The sequence below is a fragment of the Phaethon aethereus genome (assembly GCF_964289735.1).
Source record: "Phaethon aethereus genome assembly, chromosome: 2".
Classification (NCBI taxonomy): domain Eukaryota; kingdom Metazoa; phylum Chordata; class Aves; order Phaethontiformes; family Phaethontidae; genus Phaethon; species Phaethon aethereus.
Genome location: NC_138582.1, coordinates 120,598,323 through 120,618,924, shown reverse-complemented (window position 1 = coordinate 120,618,924; position 20,602 = coordinate 120,598,323). Strand labels below are relative to the sequence as shown.

Here is a 20,602-nt window from a genome sequence, read left to right as displayed (position 1 = left end):
TGGTGTCCCAGGGTCTGGTGTTCAGCTGGCATTGCTGGAGGGAGATCGGCAGCTGCAGGTAAAAACCACAGTAAAAACATAGGTATAGCTGCTGTGGCTGCGCTCGTCTACTACGTACATCGCTTTTCGCTTGTCATTGTAGGCACAAGGCAGATTCTGGCTCCAACCCTCACCACGCGCTTAGCCCTTCTGGAGTGTGGTGTGATGGCTTCTCTTGTGCCTTGTTGGTGTGCTGGTGTAGTCAGCCTAGCAAACAAGACGGCTGAATATCCCACCTGGGCTGCGGAGTATCTCAAGAAGCACGTCACAGGTGAAGGTTAGCGCCGGTGGTTCAGGCCATGGTGTGGCCCTGTAGGGTACATGTTGTCCTAGCAGCAGTGCCGGAGGGCAGCTCAGCCCAGACCTCCTCCTTGCACGTACTGGTGGACGTGTGAGGAGGATCCTCTGCTAGCTTAACTAGGTTACCAGTTAAGTGTGCCCCGGAGTGTGCGTAAGTAACCGGCAGCGGTCGGTCAGGGTTTCCAGCCTCAGGCAGCACACAGCCTAATAAGGGGATACAGCCGAGATCGCAGAACCTGTATCACAAAACACAGTCCCAAGTGTACGCCGTACCTTCCATCCCAAGATATGATCATCACATGAAAATCCAAGAACACAGTTATCACAAAAAGTTTTCCTGAGCCATAACTGCCTCCAGTAGTCCATGTAAATGAGTATTTAATCCAAACAATATTTTTCCACAAAGAGGCACACGCCATCAAAAGATAATGCACGCTGTATATCACAGAACTGGGCAATGGCTATGTAATCATTGCTTGAATCCAGACAGTCTTTATCAGCTTTAAAACGTGCCTGTAATCATTCTTTGTAAGCATATAGATCTCAGCAGGTGTTTTGCCTGAAGGGCTGTATAGCAGCGGGCCTTCTGAGAGTAATCAAGCCAAAACTCATCACACGGTTTCAGTAGAAAACTGTTACTGATATTTTAAATATTTCCAGCTTTAATTAAGTAAGTTTAGCTACCATTACTCACTCCTATTTATTGTACCAGCATTATAGTTTAATTGCAGATTGACCTTCTTTCCATAACCACTAACTAGCAGTTGGTTTTATGAGTCCTGGTTTTTTTCCCACTCCGATAAAAGTCCATTATACAATAAAATCTGCCTTAATTTCAAAAACGTTCTGGTCACTGTGTTTTATTTCATATGTCAGGAGTCATAAAGTAGAGACCTGATCCTGCAACAAGAAGAAAATCCAATATTAAATTAATACATAATAGCTTCGTACAGTGTAAACCTTTGACATTGAGATATGAATTTAGTCAGCATGGCATTTGCAGTTGGTAATAGATTCAAGAGATACACTACACCTCCTAGGAAATAAGTCAAAAGCATGGTATGAATATTATTTCTTTCAGATTTATCTTGTAGCTAGAAAAAATAAGCTCCCTATGGCTTCTATCAGTACCCCCTATGTATTTAGGCAGTGCTGAGTGTAAGGGTGGAAACGTGATTTACATGGTAACTGGTTTTGAAAGTTTCTTCATTCCCTTCTGTAAATGAATTTTTAAGGTAGAAGGGACAAAGTGCATTTTGTTCCTTGATGGGTCACACTGTCGTGGGTTGTTCAGCGTGGCATGATGACTACCTCTGCGCTGTAATACAGAGCTCATCGGCTTGGGGCAGTGCTTCTAGAGGCTTCTGCTTTGAGAACTAGTTCTGGTGGGGCTACATCAGGAGTCTCTGCACTGTACCCTTGTACATTTCCATCTGTCTTCATCTGTTGGCTCTATACAATTGTATGTTGTTTCAGAAAGCATTTTTTTATTTGCTTGTGCGGTAATTCATGCAGTTGCGTTCTTCCTATGCAGCACAGGAACACTGACAACACTAGAAAATTGAGACAATGGCAGACAGTTTAGTTCCTTTCAGGTGTAGTGCAGAGCTGAGAGCAAATGCCAGAAATACGTACTTACCTCCATTCTGAAGTTGCCACAGGCCAGTTTGGTCCCTGGAAAAATTCCAGCTACACTAAGAGTTGCCCTAACTTGTACCGTAATTGCTATTTTTCCCGTAGGACTTTTCAGCACTTATGCATGACAGGTACTAAAGAACATCTCAGCCACACCTCAGACTGCTTTCATGCTGGCTTGCACATGGAAAGATCTCTAGCAAATACTACCAGTCTAGTAATTTCTTCATTTTTTTGGAAAGACCTTTTCTGGTACATTCTTGGGAATGTGAAGAGAAGTAAAAAGGGAGAGACAGGGACAGCTAATGGCCACAATATGTTAACGAATTCTACTAAAACAGAAATCCCTGGTTCTTCTCCTGGGCTTGGCGTGAGAGTTCTTCTGGAAAATAACTTCTCTGGTGTATTTAAGATAGGTCTATTAATATATAATTGCTTCAATTATTGTCTAACTTAATTAACATTTACAAAGTGTTCCTAAATCTTTGCAAAGACCCTTGCATGCACCTATAGTTATTTACTAGGCATTATGGCAAATAAAACCACACTCCCTACGTTCCTCATTGAACATGGAAAAGCCCTAAAAATTTTGCACTCAATCAGAACACCCTGAGCTTGATGCTTTTTCACAAGTATTCTGAGTCATCACCTCAGCTTGCAATAATCGCCCACAGTCCTCCGTTCTTCACAGCATTCCCTTTTCCATTTCCTAAAGAGCTACCATTCTTAATTCCTCTGTTTCCCTGCATATAATCTGGCTAATATGCCGTTCTCAGACATGGTTTACTAGTCTGTGCGAGTATATGAGAAAACAGGAGGGGAAATGAGTTGGTGCAAACTTCTTGTTTGTCAGTGATGAGATACGGTGTCGGCATGCTGTCACAGCCCAAGAGTGCAAATTACTGGGTCCAACCATAGCACTTCTGAAGAAAATTTCTGGTGAGCCTTAAGTTTTCATCTTTAATTTTTATCTTTGTTCTTAACAAATAATACATCACAAGTAAAATTTCCCATCTCTCACTGAGTTGTTTTCCGGGAGCGTATTCTGATGTGCGTGTATTTAGACCTCGTATGAGTTTTATACAAACGGAGATGGTTACCGTTGAATCACTGCATACATTTCTGGCCAATAAAGCAGAACATTTAAATAATTAGCATGTAAACACTAGGTACGTTGAATGAAAAGCCATATTGAATCATCTACATAGTAAAGAAAAAATTCTTTAGCTGCTTCATCCCTGAAAATAGGTACCTCATTAGTCACTGATAAACTCCCACGCCAAGCAGGTAATACTGGTAAGATCAAAATGGAAAAAATGACAGTCATGAGGTGGAACACAACATGCCATGGGAAAATGAATTGACCTGCTATGATGACTCACATCCAGCTAACCCACTCGCAGCACATTCTTTGAACCTTGTGAAAAGTGGAGGAAGCAGATGCTACAAACAAATGTAGACAGAGGGGTACAGAAAGGATCCACAAAAACACAAGCCTGAACGTGGACAGACATGTGCACACCTGGCGTTATCGGAGTTACAGAAGCATGAAAGATTCTATCGGCAAAGAAGTGGTTGGTCTTTTCTCTTTACTTTGTGAAATTCACTTGCTGTCCTAGAGTGATTCCAAGGACATTTTAATGTCAGTTATGCCTAGTCATCGTGAAACTCCTATCTAGGTAGTTTGGAGGTAGTGCCAGCTGATTGCAAAAGTGACGACTGATAAGCCTGTCAATGTCGCATGGAGGATGGATAGTAATCAAGCATTCATTTAAACATAATATTTGAAATGGGAATATACTATCTCGTGTTCCTTGAAATATATTATTTGTGTACGTCAACATCTGCATATCGGAAAGGAGAGGAAACAGTGTCAAGTTGCTAGGCATACTAGTTTGAAAGGAACGCTACATTACAGTTTATACCAGTCAGCGTGAATGGAAGAAATGTTGCGTATACAAATCAGCTGAATGCCTGAATCCACAGAAGAAAATATCAGTTAAGAAAATGGACTTTTTGTCCCCCTAAAAGTGACTCATTACAAAAATTTCAGTCTGTGTATATGACAGTAAGAACTTCCCGGAACTTCAGAGGGAACGTCAGGCCAGAGCAAGCTGAGAATTCATGAAGTAAGTATTAGGGATAATCTCCTGAGCTTGCAGAACATAATTTGCATACTAAATTCCTGACAGTAATGTTTTAGGTACTGGCATTAGTAAAGCCATGTCCAGATACTTCATGCCAGGATGAATCATATATGAAAAATAGGGCACTGAAATCTGCCCTAATTTATATAACTTTTGCAAAGGTGTCAACTGAAGTGCAGCCTCATAACACAAACTGGCTCCTCCAGCGTCTCTCAAACTCTCCCCATTAACGTCTGAATGAGACTCTGTGATATCCTATGGATGTCCTACCACAATTAGAAGCAACTTGAGCCACAGTTATCTCCTTTGATGAAAAAAAATAGTTAGAAAAAGGCATGTATTGTAAAAATGCCTTTGATCAAATCATCCTCCTCTTCCCTTTTTTTGTGCAAAAGCGGACTGCTAATGCTGGATTTTGTTGCCTGCTTGCACCACATGTGGCCATATACAGCCAGGTGAATGATGAAATAGAAGATTAAACCACTTTTTTTGCATCTTACTTTTTGTAGACTGCATCAGTGCAAGTTTGTCTATCATTTCTCCTTTGAGCTTTGCAAAGCAAGCATTTATCGGAGGAGTCCTCCGGCAGTGTTGTTGGCAAATCCTGTCGCTATTTCTATATCCCCAGATTTTTGTGGTCAGACCAAACTTTGCAAAAGAGCTGCCTGTACTGGCGTTTGTTACATTATGTACAACAGAAACTTTGTTCCGATTCATTATGTTTGGAATGTGTAAGATAAACCCCCCACATTATGGACAAGTTGAACAGCAGGACATGAGGACCTTCACTGCTTTCAGAAGTGGATTCCCTATATTGTTATTAGAGGTGGCTCTTTGTCAGCCCGTCAGCGCATGTGTTCAGGAGATGGTCTGAACTGGGAAAAGTCATAAACCCCTCCCTGCATGGACCATGGAACAATCCTCATCTCAGTGTCTTCTGTCATTTGTTTGACCTTTCCATTTTTTGTAAGGTCTCAGACTGTTGTGCACCAGTGCGGTTTGTTTCCACAGAATGAGGACCACAGTTGTTCTTCCTGGACTGTGTCCCTGGAGAACGATTCGTTCAATCCCCAAATTAGAAGGTGAAACCTCTGATTGACAGCTTTTAAATCAGGTCCTTGGTTTCCTCCTTACACGCTTCTCACCTCCCTTGGACCTAATATTAGGCCTTGGCCCCTGCTGTTGTCCCCTAATACCGCTCCAGCAGCGTGATTCTGCTCTGTCCAGAACATGACGGCAAGTTCTTCCCCCTGACCGTAAGACGCTTTTACGTGGTAGATTCCATCTACGCAGAGACGATGGCAATAGGCGTAGATGGGGATACGGAGGGTCGGCGCATACGAGCGTGCTTAAAAGCACGTCTGGCTTTCGATTCACCTTGGTCCAAACCCCCTCGGCGTCACTCTACTGAGGTGGCAGAGCACAGCGTCTCACTGTTCATCCGAACGAGCGAGTAGGTGGCAAACAAGCTCGCAATAAGCCAAGAGCTGCGCCGCGCGTTTGGGCAGCAGCTACTACAGGCACACGAGTCGAGGCACGTGCCCCCGGCCAAGGGACAGATGCTTCCCGCCTGGCACGTGAGCGAAGAAGCTTGTCCCTCTCTGCTGGGGCACACGTGTGCAGCCCACAAGAGGGACAAAGTTTACTACTGCCTTCTGAAAAACCGAGATGCTTTGTGCAGGGAAGGAGTTCTAGGTAGTGGAGCTGCAACTTAGTACAGGCTCTTCTCCACCTGAAATGCTGGAAATGCAATAAAATACTTCACTGCCAGTAGAGAGGATTGCTTAGCGGTGCAAACCTCTCACTTGCCATAAAAAAAGTCTGTAGAATGACAGAACTGAATTTCAGCAGTGTTTTTGAGTGAACGTTACCAAGTGAAGGTCTCTCTGTCGGGATCTTACTTACCGTCCTGCTTGTTCCATGTAGCAAGAATTGATCTCTCTATACTAGCAAGCATTATGCTGTATAATGACTCCCTACCTAATTCCCTACTTCCATCCAGACCTATTCCAAGCTATGTAAAATTATTTCTATTTGAATATTTCGTATTTCAGGATATGAAATATTCCAAATAGAAAATACTGTTGAAATAAATGCTAAGTCAATGATGACTTACAAAGGATATTCCTCAATTAACCAGACTGAATTTCTTTCAGATCTTCAGTGTAATAAACCTAGCAGGCTTCAAATTATACATGGAGTTTTCTAGTCAAGCCTTGTAATTGTAATGTAATAAACAGGAAAAGGTATTTTTCTTGCATTGAATATACAGGCAAAACCAATATAAAATTCGATTAAGTAATGTAAAATACCAACAAAGGACAAATTTTAATTTCTGCTTCTTTGAAGGTTACTCTGTCCATTGTTGTGAAAAAATTTGGATTGAACTGATGACCTCTTTGGACAAAATTCTTTATAAAATGTGAAATACAGTGCTTTAAATACAGCAAGCAATGTTTTACAGTGAATAAAATAAAGCCATTGCTTTAGGTATATCCCATATTTCAATAATTAAGAGACTCAATGTTACCCAGTTATCTTTCATCTATGTTGTTACTTTCCATTACTGATATATTTGCATTATTTAGTAATACAGGATTTAAGTGAAAACTTTCTGACTTTCACATCTTAAGGGGTAGCTTAATTAGCCAAGCTTGGTAAGAGCAATCAAAACGTCATCTCTCTTCTGGAATGAATAAAGAATCACATACTTAAGTTTCAGTTGTTTATTATTTTAAAATTAGAAGCAGTAAAACCACAGCATAGCTAGGGGAAGGATATCTTGCAAAACACTTGTGTTTCAAGGTCATTAATCCTTTCTGCTTTTAACTTTTAATTAAAGATGTGATAACATTAGAATGCTACCTGTGTCCTGTTGGGGCTTCTGAAATCCTGTGACAGTTCAAGGAAATCTTCATAGCAAGAATTTGAAGTGCAGTGTAGGGCAAAATTTACTCCATTATTACAAAAAGCCCATGTTTGATTTTTCATGTCCTTTTAATGCAATATGACATGTACTTTGTTTTCCATTCCTAAGGGTAAAAATTATTTCAAACTCCATAATTTATATATGTAAAGTAGAATTAATGATTTACTAAGTAATATCAATGGTTCAACACTGAACAAAGGTAGAACAAACCTTTTCCTTCTTTCAATAAACTTTTGGAAGAAGGCTCTGAACTTTTTTCAAACCACATACCATAAACTTTGCGCCAAAATGTGTCGATTACAGAGTTTTCATGCCAAAATCTAAGTCAAATACTCATGCATGACTCTGGATTTTTCAGAAACTTACATGCAAGGTTGGATTCAATAAATAGAATCATAAAATGATTAAGGTGGGAAAAGATCTTTAAGATCATCAACCATCAACTCAACACCACCATGCCCACTAAACCATGTCTCGAAGTGCCATGTCTACACACGTTTTTGAACACCTCCAGTGATGGTGACTCCAAATAGCTGTACAATCTGCCCAGGATTAAATAACAATTATATTCTCTATTACATCCACCTCTTCTTATGCATGGTTGCCCCATAGCCAATAGACAGGAAACAGGGTGTAAATGTATGTCCTCACAATCACTCTCATTTACAGCAGAGGTGCCCATTTTGGGGGTTACCAGTCACTGTATCTACAGCACTGCCCATTTATGCTTTGCTTTGTATCAAGATAATTACCTATTGCCTCTTTTTAAGTAGAGTGTGTGTTCTGGAGGCAGAATGTGACTGTACCCTAATATACGGTACATGGGATTACAGTAATATAGCTAAATAGCAAGCAGTTTTATTCAATGCATTGTAAAAAAGCATTTTGTATGTTTGCATTCATACACCTTGCACTAATCCTGACCTTCACCTTTTGGGAAACATGTTTTAATAGCCTCTCAACTATTTCTTACTGAACTGAAAGTTGCTGCTGTCTTCTACAAGCTGTTCTGCTTTGTAAATCTTCTAAAACCACGGTGATATGAATAGTATAGGTAGCAAAAATAATAAAATTAAAAAAAATCTTATATATCCTTTTGAGTGGGACATAATTTTACCACAGATTTTTAACAGGATATATGAAAAACCTTTCACAATGCTTTTTGTGATCATTACGGAGACCCACTACCACAAACCATGATGTGGGACAGTGAAGAGCTGTTTCTTCCCATTTACGTGATGCATTTGAGTAACAAGCACAGGCACTATCATTATGTGATCAGTAGTATGGCATACTTCTGAAGCCTGCTGAGGCTTGAGGAAAATTCTAGGCTGCACTGTAAATGGCCTAATAGCTAATATTCTTGTAACCCATTTCTGGAAAATACTGCACTAATGCTGGTTGGGTTGCTTCTTCAAGAGATCTGCTCTAGTCCATCTACAATGCAGCAGGTAAAATTATTTACCTAGGTCAACAGTTTCCAGACCTTGCATAATCTCTCTCTTTCTTTCATATCTCATCTAAGTTCATATTACTTCACCTCCATCTTCTCTTTAGCCTTCTCTGATCCTCACTTCTGCTCCCGCTTGCCATTTATTTAATCTACAAGGTTCTTTTCCGGGCCTTCTTGTTCTAGACCATTCTGCCAGCACCCGCTTCTCAAGCGAAAATCAGACATAGTCACTATCCTATTTAGCTTGTGGTTGAAAGGCAGCTTTCTTCTAATTACCACTATATACAAATGTCTACTGGAAGTAAGTGCATCGACAGTATTTAGATCTGTCTTCCCCCTTCTCCAGCCTCTCATTTCTTCATCCTGACCTGTAGCGCACCTGGAATTTAGATGTGTTTTTCTTATTCAGCATTGGAACAGCGGGAGGATTGTATCTTGAGCATTCTTGTGAATGTGGCTCTACAAGCACAAAGATAGCTTGGCCCCTGCCCGGCTGAGTTTGCTATCAATGTATCTTCTGGCTCAGGTGTCTCCTCCCCTATCAGAAATATAAAACTCTAATAAATACAAATTAAAATTGGGGAAAATAGGACTAACAGTTCCTCTAAATTTTGAAACAAAAGGTAAAGGAGTTTCAAATTTGGAGGAAATGGTAGGAATTCTTCCTCGTGCTTTTGATTACGGGCTGTTAGGGAGAAATTTCATTCACAGGTCATGAGAATTTTACATTTTCTTCTAAATGGGCAGCAGGCCTAGATGGGTTATGTGGATCCAGTCAGAGCTTCTTCTGACATACAACCTGTTTTCCACATTCCCTCATTTTGGTAACTGATGATAATCACTCCTGAAACTCACGGTCAAAAGATAATGGTGATAAATGATTTTGTCTTGCCCTACGTCACCAAAAGGTTATGTTAGCAGTATCAAAATGGGGTTGGATCTGAGTGATTAAATGAAGCTTTAGGCAAGAGGACCATCAGATTTAATGAAGTGAACAATTAGGTCCCTTCTCACTTCCTTTTGCTGATTTTTGATTTGTTCAGTATAGCATCTGTTTGCCAATGAGTGCTCTTGCTACACGGCAACTCTTATGCTCTGGATAAAGCAGTGTGATCAAAATCTACAGACTACAATACAGCAAATGCAGAATAAAATCTTGCATCAACACAATATCTATACGAACAATTTGTGGACAGAAAGCAAGCATAAAATAGAACATCAGAGTTCAGTGAAAAGTTTTGTGTCTAAAAATTGTAGACAAAAACGATGAAGCAAGCAGGAAAGCCAGTTTGCATACTGAAAGGAAATCTAACTTTCAGAAATGCTTTTGCAAAACTGCGGTGCTCTAACATAATGGTTGGTTAGGAAAAAGAGGAAAACTGGGGACATCTAATGATCCGTCTATACTAAAAGGTATTAGTGACCTTGGTAATGCTTAAATATGGTTATAACTTGTTTATGCTGCATTATTTCAAACATTTTAGGGGAAGCCTGTTTTAAAGTGGTTCCCTTAGATATTATCATAAATTTGTTGAAGGAGGAGGTACGGTCTGTTGTTTAAAGCACAGGGCTCTGAGTCAGAAGATGTAGATTACGCCCCCTGCGCTGATAACTACCGACTATGTGGCTTCCTCATCTCTAAATTGGGAAATAGTACTTAACTAGTCAGAAGTAACAAGGAGACAAGTCATTACTGCTTATAATATTATAATTGTAATAATCAGAACAAAGCCTTCAGAGGAGTACTCATTAAGAAATCTGTGGGAAAGAAGCAAATCACCTGTACGTTTGAAGTTCTGGTAACTTGTTCTAAGACAAAGTGAAACTTCTGCACTGTGTTGGTGGACGGTTTAGGAATGCAAAATCTCAGTGGTTGCATTTGTTAAGCAACAGCCATCTAAAGGTCACCATGGCTCCAAAGTAGAACTATGATCTCATAGCTGCAGTTTTTGCCCTTCCCTGTTCACACCCTTTCCGTGTTTATGACTGTTACGCTGGAAGGTATTGATGGCTTCCATCTCCCATATATAGACAGTCATGTATCTCATAATGATGTGTAGGCTAACTATACCCTGTAAGGTCTTGACGTTGGAAACAAAGGCAGGCAAGTGCCCAGCTGAATATATCTTAAGACTGATCAGAATCTAAGCTTGTGAGGGTGGAGGTTTTCCCTGGGACAGGAAAAAGCAGTCAGTGCAAGGCTCACCCAGGCTAAGAGACCAAGCGCTTACAAGTGTATAAGGGCAATAAAACCAGGAGCAGGGGGGAAAGCAGTGCGGAACTCACATACCCAGATATAAGTAAGGCAGGACAGCTTACTTTCTGTATTCATTGTACAATAAAAATCCCCCCTTTTTTTTTTTAAATGTAAAATTAAGTCAACTTCTACTTGGTTTTGATTGAGCTATGAGAAGTCAAGCTGGGTGTTTACTCAGTGCAGGGAGGCAAGAGTGCACCAAGGAGCTGTTAACATACATGTTCACTTTTTGTGAATATAGCAAAGGTTTGTAACAACCCAGCAAGGGTCCAAAGGCTAACCACTTGGGCCCCACTGAGGGCAACTTGAAGCAGCAAAACGAGGACAACGCCATTGCCTCCCTCCCTATGCCTGTGCCCAGGAGGGCCCGGCTGCTGGTGCCACAGCATCCCTGGATTCTATACAGGGATGATTAATACTGGAGGAGCTGCCCCTCCCAGCGGCCACAGCAGCAGTTAAGACTATTCCCCAGGCTCTACCCTTTTCCTCTCATGCCACCACTTCAGAAGTTCATCAGATAACAAAGAAGATAGCTCTACCTAGTGTAGCACTCTTTCAGTAGGAAGGGATCATCGGCTTGACTTTACAGCAAAACTCGCGGTCTGCTCCACCATGAGACCAAACCCTTTTACATAACTTTAAAAACATTTTTATCACTCTTTTTTTATGGCATCACCACCTCGGGGTTTACGTAGTAAGAAAATGCCAGGCTTACAGCCTCAGCTGTCTGGAACAAATGGCAGAAGAAAGGGGGAAACGAGAACGCGGCTCAAATACTCCTTTTCGGTCTTCAGAGAAGACAGCCTTGCAGACACCCGTCTTGCCTATTTGGGCTACGCTGGGCTGTGTCAGCGGAAAGCACGCGGTGTGCATGGCAGATCCGTCATTATGTTAAGACGGGAACATCTCTGCCTTGCGCAGAGAGAGAGACACGCTTCAACACTTGCTACGGAGAAGTAACGTTTTACGTTAAAAGATCGATTCTTAGGGAGGGTCGAGCGTGGGACCCTTCGCTCCCTTCTGAGGCGTTACAAGCCTGACATCTCGCTAAGTCTCTCACGCTACCGGCTAGCGAAGCTGCCGGCACCACAGCGGAGCTCCGCGGGCACGCTTTTCGCTAAACGGCGCTTCTCCAGAAGCAGCACTCGTCCTCCCTGCCTGCCCCGGCCTCCAAACGTCCCCGCCCCGCGTGTCGCGGCCGACCGGGCCCACTCCCCTCCGTGAAAACGCGCGCCTCCAGCCGCCCTCCGCCAGCCGGGGGTTTAGCCGAGCGGCGCGGAACCCGCCCCTCCCGTCAGGCCTCGCCGGCACCTCCCTCCGACGGCAACGGCCGGCGCGACGGCTGCGCGAGAGAAGCGGGGGGCGGGGACGCGGAGCGGGTGCGCGTGACGATCCCGGAAGCGCGGGACTACGGCGGCGTTCTGGACAGGCGGCGCGCGGCGGCCCGGGCAGCTCGGCAAGGAAAGGCAAGGGAGCGCGAAGCTGCGGTGACGGCCGCCCGCCCCCTTCTCCGCGCGGCGGCCATGACGAACTTCATCTCGGTGCAGCTGAAGAAGGCCTCGGAGGTGGACTTGGCCAAGCCGCTGTGCAAGTTCATTCAGCAGAGCTACCCGGGCGGCGACGCCCAGGCCGAGCACTGCCGCGCCGCCGAGGAGCTCAGCAAGCTCCGCAAGAGCGCGCTCGGCCGCCCGCTCGACAAGCACGACAGCGCGCTCGAGACCCTGCTCAGGTAGGGGCCGTAAGGCCGGGCCGGGCGGGCACAGGCCCCTCAGCGTCCCGCCGCGCCGCACTTAGCCCCCTCGCCTCTATCCCGCCCCTCGTCCCCCGCTTCCGGTGGGGCTGGTGCCCTGCGTGGCCGAGGGGCGCCGGCCGCGGCTGCGGGCCCGGGCCCTGGGCGCGGCGGAGCCGGAACCAGGTGCGGGCGGGCCCAGGTGGGGGCGGACGGGGCGGGGCCGACGGCTCGCCGGTAGGAAGCGGCCGGGACTGCTGGGCCGGCTCTAGCGGCCTGTGGGTTGCGTGCCAGCCTCCCCGCCGCGGACCTGCTTCTGGGGCAGGCGCCCCAGCCCTCGAGCGTCTTGCAGCATCTTGGAGTCCCCCCGCCCTCACCGCACGGCTCGGGTGTTGCGCGTCGTGGGATGTCGTATGATGAGAGCGCAGGGCCGGCGGTGCGGCGGGCTGGCGGTGGAGGCCTTGTAGAGAGGAGGCCTTGTACCGATCAGCTTCCCCTTCCAAGTGCTTGTAACGTGCCAGTGCCAGTCACGGTTGGGTTTAGGTAGAAATGACAGACTGTTTTGCCTCTCAGAAGAGAGCAAGCGTGCCTTTTCTTTCAGTGTTACATTTTGATGCTACAGTTGACAGCTTCTCGCTTTTGATTTTTTTTTTTTACTGTGATGTTTTTCTTCTGTTTTCTGTATTTAGTAGCTTCTTAATGTATTTGCAATGTCACAGCCTTACTTTCTACTTAACACACTTGGTTTGCAATCAGAAAGTTTATTGGTGCCTGTGTTGTGATGGAGTTATCATAGGTTAGATGAGCAAAAACCTGCTTTAGGACTAACTGCTCCATCATCAACAAAAGCACACGCTCTTTCCTGTCTCTCTAGAACATTTATGGATTGCAGTATTGACTTACTGTGGTAATCCTGTTGTTCTGTTTCTCTGTGTTGGAAATATTTTGAGCCCATTTATTTGTAGCTCATCTATTCACTGAGGTCACTGATTCATTCACTAGATTAATACTAGGTACACACTTCTATTTGCAAATCTGGGATCAAAGATTTGCAGTACCAGACTATGAGATGTTACATAGTGGCACTGACTTCGTGGTTTTTTTTTTTTTTTTTTTTTTTTAAGAAAGGTAAAATGTAGAGGGATTTTCTAATATAGGGAGGAATGATACTTGTAGACACAACGCATTTCTGTAATATCATGAACAAGTAGAAATACATTTGATGTTCAGTAGGATTTCTTATTCATAGACTTAAAAAAATGAAGAGGAATGGAAAAGAAACAAGTGACTTATTAATAAGAAGACAAGATTTGTAAAATGAGTTACTGATGTTTTTTGAGCTTATCAGCCCTTCACTGTGTGTTTGGGCTATAAAGGCTATGGCTGTACTGATCATGTTTTACAGTATCTTTGAAGTTTCCTGTTCTATTCCCGTTTATTACTGCATATGCTTTTGAAGGTACTACTGCATATGCCTTTTGAAGGTCAGGGAAATAATGAGCATCTATGAACTGAAAGAGGGACTCTGCTAGCCAAATTGAAACGCATATTATCTTCCCTTGAATGCTGGAATTGAGCTTCCTTTTCTGATGGTGCCAATCAGGTTTGTCATTAGTTTCAATCTGAGATCCTTATTTGGCCCAGCCACATTATATGACTTCACCCTATTCTATTAGCTCTACACTGACAAAAGAAGGCAGCCCTCTTCAGGTCTGGTCCTTCTCTTATGCTATTTCTGGAAGGCAAAAGGTGTGCATGGATTTCTGACAGGTGAGCAACTTGAATGAGTTCAGTGGAAGGTCAGATGAACATCAGAGCTGGTGCAAAAGAGGATAAAAGCAGTGTTGCTGAAAGCCAAGGGGCTGAGAGGGATCTCCCTCTTAGTGCCAGCAGGTCATTAAATTGATTGAAGCCATAGTATGCAACTTCACCTCGGGTTTTCTCTCTGAATAATGAAGGGAAACCACTTGCAATTGCATAAATACCGGTTTTCCTTTTGAGTTGATTCTATATACAGCCTCTCTGCTGTTGGTCAGTGATCAGCAGATGACTTCAGCAGGCCCAGGTGCTGTTGCAGTAGTCAGGAGATGTTGAATGTGACTCTGCGCTGGTGCCACCTTATGTGTGAACACAAAGTGATGTCCCTGCTACACAAAAGCTCCTCTCATAAAACACTTGCATTTTAAATTTTATCTTTTGACAGTATTTGTTCCCTAGACAGTAGAAGTGAGATAAGATGAGCGTCTGGATTAACTGTAAATTAGAGGGAGAAAAAAACCCCGATCAGGTGTATGTTTTCCCTTATGTCTAACAAATTATGAGTGGTTTGTCCCTGTCTGACCATTTATATTCATTGCATTTGCTGGAAAATAAGTTTCTTCTTATTCTGTAAGAATATTCTCGCGTATATTCTGTAAGGTGCAGTGACTTTAAAATGTTTGCAGTATCCAGCTGAGCTTATGATTGAAAGATCACAAGTCTTGAGTGCCTTGCAATTTCCTCTGAAAATCCCTTAACTCTGACTTCCAGTATTTTCCTGCTGCTGTTTTAAGAGTTGTAGTCAGTCTTCTGTTTAAGTAATAACTTTAACAAGATTTTCCGTAACGTTGGAGTTTAAAACTGATTTGTTAGTGAAGTAGGGTTGGAAGAACTAATTACAGTGTACCCATTGCATACATTTACTTCTTTGGGGCTTTTTATAGACCATAATACCTAGTAAAGCACTGTTGACCATTTAACTGTTAAGGAATGAGGGCTTAATCATCTGCTAATTAATCTAGGATTTGCCCACGGTTTTGTAATCTTTAGAAGCCTTATTTTGCTGAGTAGTTACTAACGAAGTTTTTGTTTTATGGAATAAATTAACTCAGTTGCAGCCCCAGTTCTTAGGCAAAGGCTGATTGACTAACAAACACAAATGCTTCTCTTGGAAAAGCATTTGAAGTACCCAGTGAAAAGGAGCACAGTGTAACTGGGAAAGGCCTCAGCCTGCTTCTAAGCTTTCTTTGTTTTCTGAGAATCTGAGTGCTCTGAAGGTGACGTAGGTGAGCTCGGTACAGATGTTTCCCCTTAAATTCTGTCATAGCAGATTTGATTTAGTGTTGTTGGGGGTTTTTTCCCACTTTTTTCCCTCTGAGTGTAATTATAGCTTCAAGGGGTTCCTTGCTTCTTCTCTTAATATTAAAGATAGCCTGGACTTAATTTCCATTTTCTGGAGGAATGGGGCGGTGGTGTGAGTTTAATTGTTTTAATTCTGCTGACAACTCTTGCAGTTCTTTTAAAAAAAGAAAAAGGGGGGGTGGGGGGAGGAAGGGGCGTGTGTATGCGTGGTCTTATTTTGAATGGTCAAATTCTCTGAGGGCTGAAAGTTGCAGTTCTGGTTTCCAGCTGTGAACTCAGGACTTATCTAGAAAAGCAAAGGCAAATCTTCGTCTCTTTTATGTTCTTTTGAAGGAGATTTTTCATTAGGATTCTTTGAAGGAGGAACAGGATTTGAGGTTCCTAACACAATACGTATATTTTAATTAAATTCTAATTTAAACCTTGACTTCCAACTCATTTGACTGCTGTAACTCATTTTTACTAGCATTTAGGAGTATGTAATGCCTGTTTTGTTGAAAGATTCCTGTACTTGAACTAGATCTGTGTTGCGGCCGCCTGCCCTCCCTTTTGTTGCTGTAGCTGGAACTCAGGCAGTTGATATGTTTGCGTGGTTTTCTGTAGTTCATGACTCTGGCACAGCCTAACACACAACACTCATCTGTGTTGTGCGGTGACTTCTGTTCTTTGTGTCTTGATAGTTAGATTACTGTAAACTTTGCTTTAAATAACACTTTTATGTTTACCGTCATCCATCCATGTGTGACTGACTTGTACATCAGATGTGGCCTTTCCTTCGATATTTATTTTGTCTTTATACTGCCAGTTTTATGCTGTTCTGTGGTTAACATCTTCATTTAACATTCTATTTATATATGTTTACTTTCTGTATACCATTATATATGTATGTTTAACTACTGCTAAACAAAACTAAATTATTTTGAGGCCTTTTTTTTTGGTCTGCGGAATCTTAAAGAGCTCTTCAATCTTGAGTAGAATTTCAAGTTCTTTAATAAAAATAAAGGACACCACATGCTTAAAATAGTAAAGAAAATAGTAACATGAGTTCTGAACTTGTTTAAAACCAACCAAACAAAAAGCCTGTGTTGTTGGTATTCACTGATGTTAAATGCAGCAATGTGCATATTTGGGAGCAACATACACCTCCTTGGCATATTTTCTTTTTCTTTGTTGTTCTGTTGACATACAAAGAATAGTCTGTTTGCAAAAAAACAGCCAACGCTTAGGAGCACCCGACTTCACAAGGCCATTTAACAAGCTTTGCTTCTTGACTCTACCCTCAGATGAGGACAGGGTAATTGTGGAATGTGGGAAGAGAACTTGGCTTTATTGGTGACTTTTTGTTAACAAATTAAATTGAGGCAAGAGGAGACAGCATTGGAAGTCTTGATGTGAAAATGACTGAGACGCTAGCCAAAGGCAGTGAAGGAAGTACATTTAAATATATCGGTTGAAGCGATCTTCAGTGCTAATATTGAACTAATTTTTGTACTGCTTGTGTTAATCTGTATCAGTGAAAGCGATTAGGTTAGGAAATAGGGAGGAGGGAGGTTTGATGGTGTGATAAATCAGACCAAACTTAAACTGATGAGAGGGCATCAGCAGGCAAAGAATTTCTGTAACTACAAAAGCGATGCCGTTCTGTAGGATTTTTATAGATCAAGCCTCGGATGTAAGGTCACTTCGAAAAAAATTGTACCTATATTGTATTTAACTATTGCTTCATTTCAAGTGGTATGTGCTTTCAAGGTATGACCATCTCAAATGAAAGATGAAGAAACTGGACAAATTAAAATCTTTTATAAAAAATAGATATACATTCTTCTAAAGCCAGTACCTTTCATGTGCTAGCTTCATAAATGTTGGATGGCATTAGTTACTGTATTATCACACAGTTTAAAATTACCAGACTCTGTTATTGCCAATGTTTTAGTTCTTTCTGAAAAACACCTTTGAACTATAAAGTTAAGTCTCTCACTGGAGGTATATTTGAAATCTGACTTCATAATGGCTGCTTTTGTACTAGCAACCTTAACGCTGAAGTATGGCAAGGTAGAATACAGATTCATAGATTTATGTAGACAGTGAGAAAAATTGTCATTAGCCTTAAAGTACCCATTAAAGTTTGTTTTGTTCTGTTGGTTGTTTTAAACTAGACCTTTCACATACTTGATAAGTTCTTAAAAGTAAAAATTAATCTTGATTAAACTGTTGTCACAGTAGATATCTGCAGACAATTTTTTAAAAATCTTAGGAGCAATTTTTTTCAACTCAATTAGTAGTGCAGGTCATGGTGAGTTACTATTGCAGACTACTGTAGCTTCCAGTGTGGCTTGGTATATTGTATCTTAAATTGGCATGGCTCAGTTGAAGCCAGAAACCTGTGGTATTATATACATTGGCAGGTACTATTCACTGAATAATATGCTAATGCTGTTTTTAATGTTGTATATGACTTTTTAAAATGCTTCTTGAATTTTTAAATAAATGTGTATTGCCTGCAGAGCATAGGCCTTGTACATCTGCTTCATGTCTAGACCAATAGTGATTAATATTTAATAATGTAATGTAAGGGAACAGGAACAATGTTAACCCTGTTTTACAGACTGTGAAACTTATTACTACAAGGTGTTTTGGAGATTGGGAATATAAATTGTTAAAAAAAAAAGAATTTGACTGATATAACATTGGGTATATGCCTACATGGCAAGTGCTACAAGGAAGAGTATAGGAAACAGGCTTCGCATGTTATATGTTCTCATCAGTAGACAGTTTAAAGGTTTTCTGTTCTGCATCCGGCCTATCATGTTTAACAAGTGGTACAGGTGTAGGGTACGACGCATGAAAAATTTGAATTGCTTAACTGTTGACTGGATAGATTCTGGATAGCTATACTTGCTATATTTATTATCTTTCTGGCATTCTTTTCTAAACATCTTCCACTGTGAGTAGACAAAATATTGGCACAGGGAAACTTCTGGTTTTAATTCACTGTGACTGTTACAGTATACTCTAATGAAAACTAAGCTTACAACTACAGAATTTTATCAAGCATTAGGCTCTCCAGTTGATACTGTGCAAGGCAAATGGCATCTATTTCAAAGACTTTGAAGTTTAAACAGATGAGTCAGAAATTGTAGGGGAGTGGGATATAATGTTTAGCTTGAGAGTGCAGTGCAGCTTGTTAATATTATGTTAAATGCTGTACTTAATTTACTTTTGCAGCATGACTTAATGTCTAACGTACTCTTTGCCTTCCTGTATGTATACAGGGACTCTTTTGCATGACATTCTGTTCTAATCCACCCTGCATCAGAAACTGGAATGGGTCAGCTTGGTCTGTGATACTCTTCTACTTCTGACTGTGATGGGGTTTTCACATTGTGTGTGGAAGACTATCTCCTATTGACCTTGTTCTTCTACTTGAAAAAAATCCCTTTAGGCAGAATTTCTGTCTTGTCCTGCAAATCGTCTATAGTTACAAATGAGCGTCACAACTTATTTGTGTGTGGGATTTTTGCGGCCTTTCCTTATGTGTCAGTGTAAGGAACAAAACTCTTAATTTGATTTATGTAATAGCCGTCTCTTTTTTTTTTTTCGGTAGGTACTATGATCAGCTGTGTTCAATTGAACCAAAGTTTCCATTCTCTGAAAATCAGGTAAGAAGACTTATCAAACCATTAAACTGAATCATGGCACTGACGACATATGACTTCCAAGTCTGTACCTAATCCAGTAAACAGTACTTCTCTTGGGCAAGGCTCTCTTTGAGCTTTATTTTCTTAATCTCTGTTTATTTTCTAGTTGGTGCTCACATACAGTCTATACTGAAACTTCACCTCTCGTGGCCATAACTGCCTTTGTTTTACAGATTCAGAAATGTTTTGACTTTGCCTAGTGGTCACTGTGGTCTAGGTCAGAAAGAGTTGTGCTGTGCTGATTCCTTTTCCAAGCAGTCTATTTCATACTGTGTTATAAAGGCTTTTTAAAACATAATTTCTATCGGAAAACGTCTGGTAAGGGATGGACTATTGTAGATAGCTAGGGTCTGGCGGCTGGAAGATATTGCGCTGTACGGAAAGTTAGGGCCCCTCTCCTGAAAGCCAATAGCGTTTAGTCTATGATGCAAGCAGACAGAAGTGAGGTTATAAACCTAAGCTATATAACGCCGTGTCACACACCAATAAACGCCATTTGCCGTCCACCACATTGGTGTCAGCGAGCTGATGGCCCGAGCGGCCTGGGGTTGGTCGCCGTGCCGTTCCTGAACCAGGTCGCCACGCCTGCGAAGGCAACAGACTATGATCTTGGTTTTTGAAGTAGAACAGATGTTTCATTCACAACAGCTAACAGAATGAGCCCACTTAAGAGCTTACCACTTTATTCTTGCCTCTGCATCTACAAATTATGTAATTTCTATATAGACATGGTGTTCATTAAGCTTTTTTCCTACCATATTTCTTTAGAATCCTATCTCTAAGGAGAGCTACAGCTTAACTCCTGCCTATTGAAATCTTCCTCAGGTGGAGACTGGAGTAGATCTTTAGGTTTCTGTATTTTGGTGGAAAAAGATGTAGATTTTCTTTGGATGTGTTTACAAATAGGACAAAATTTCCATTTCTTTCCTGATGAAATCATATTTAAAAGCTAATTATGTTATGATTAAAAGACAAAGTTTTCTTTCATGCTTGCGGATTACAAGTAGGGGAATAGTTTTAATACAGTTCAAACATTTGAATTTTGTATGTAGCTGCATTCACTTGTAGCAAAGAACTGCACTTTCGCTTTAGTGTTCAAATGTTTCGATATGGTGGTCTGCAAATGCTGAGACATGAGAAACTGGAAAATTTTAGGAGCAAGTTCTGCAGATCTGTAAACTGTTCCATTAAAGGCAAGTAGTTGTCAGTGGAAGCAGCGATGAACAGCTGAGGACCAGAACTTCCTGACCTAGCATTGCTGCTAGAGGAGAATACATTAGCAAACAGTATTGTGC

The 20,602-nt window shown here is 41.7% G+C and overlaps 1 protein-coding gene across 3 annotated transcripts in view; it reads left to right on the top strand.

Moving 5' to 3' along the window:
* Positions 1-12,283: 12,283 nt before the first annotated feature.
* Positions 12,284-20,602, top strand: part of PDCD6IP (programmed cell death 6 interacting protein) — a gene marked incomplete at both ends in the record, with an annotated part of 32,819 nt that continues 24,500 nt past the window's right edge. For all 3 annotated transcript variants that reach the window (XM_082015134.1, XM_082015132.1, XM_082015133.1), the window contains 2 exons: positions 12,284-12,489; positions 19,214-19,268. In XM_082015134.1, coding sequence (XP_081871260.1) covers positions 12,284-12,489; positions 19,214-19,268 — 261 coding nt within the window. The remainder of the gene's footprint in view (positions 12,490-19,213; positions 19,269-20,602) is intronic.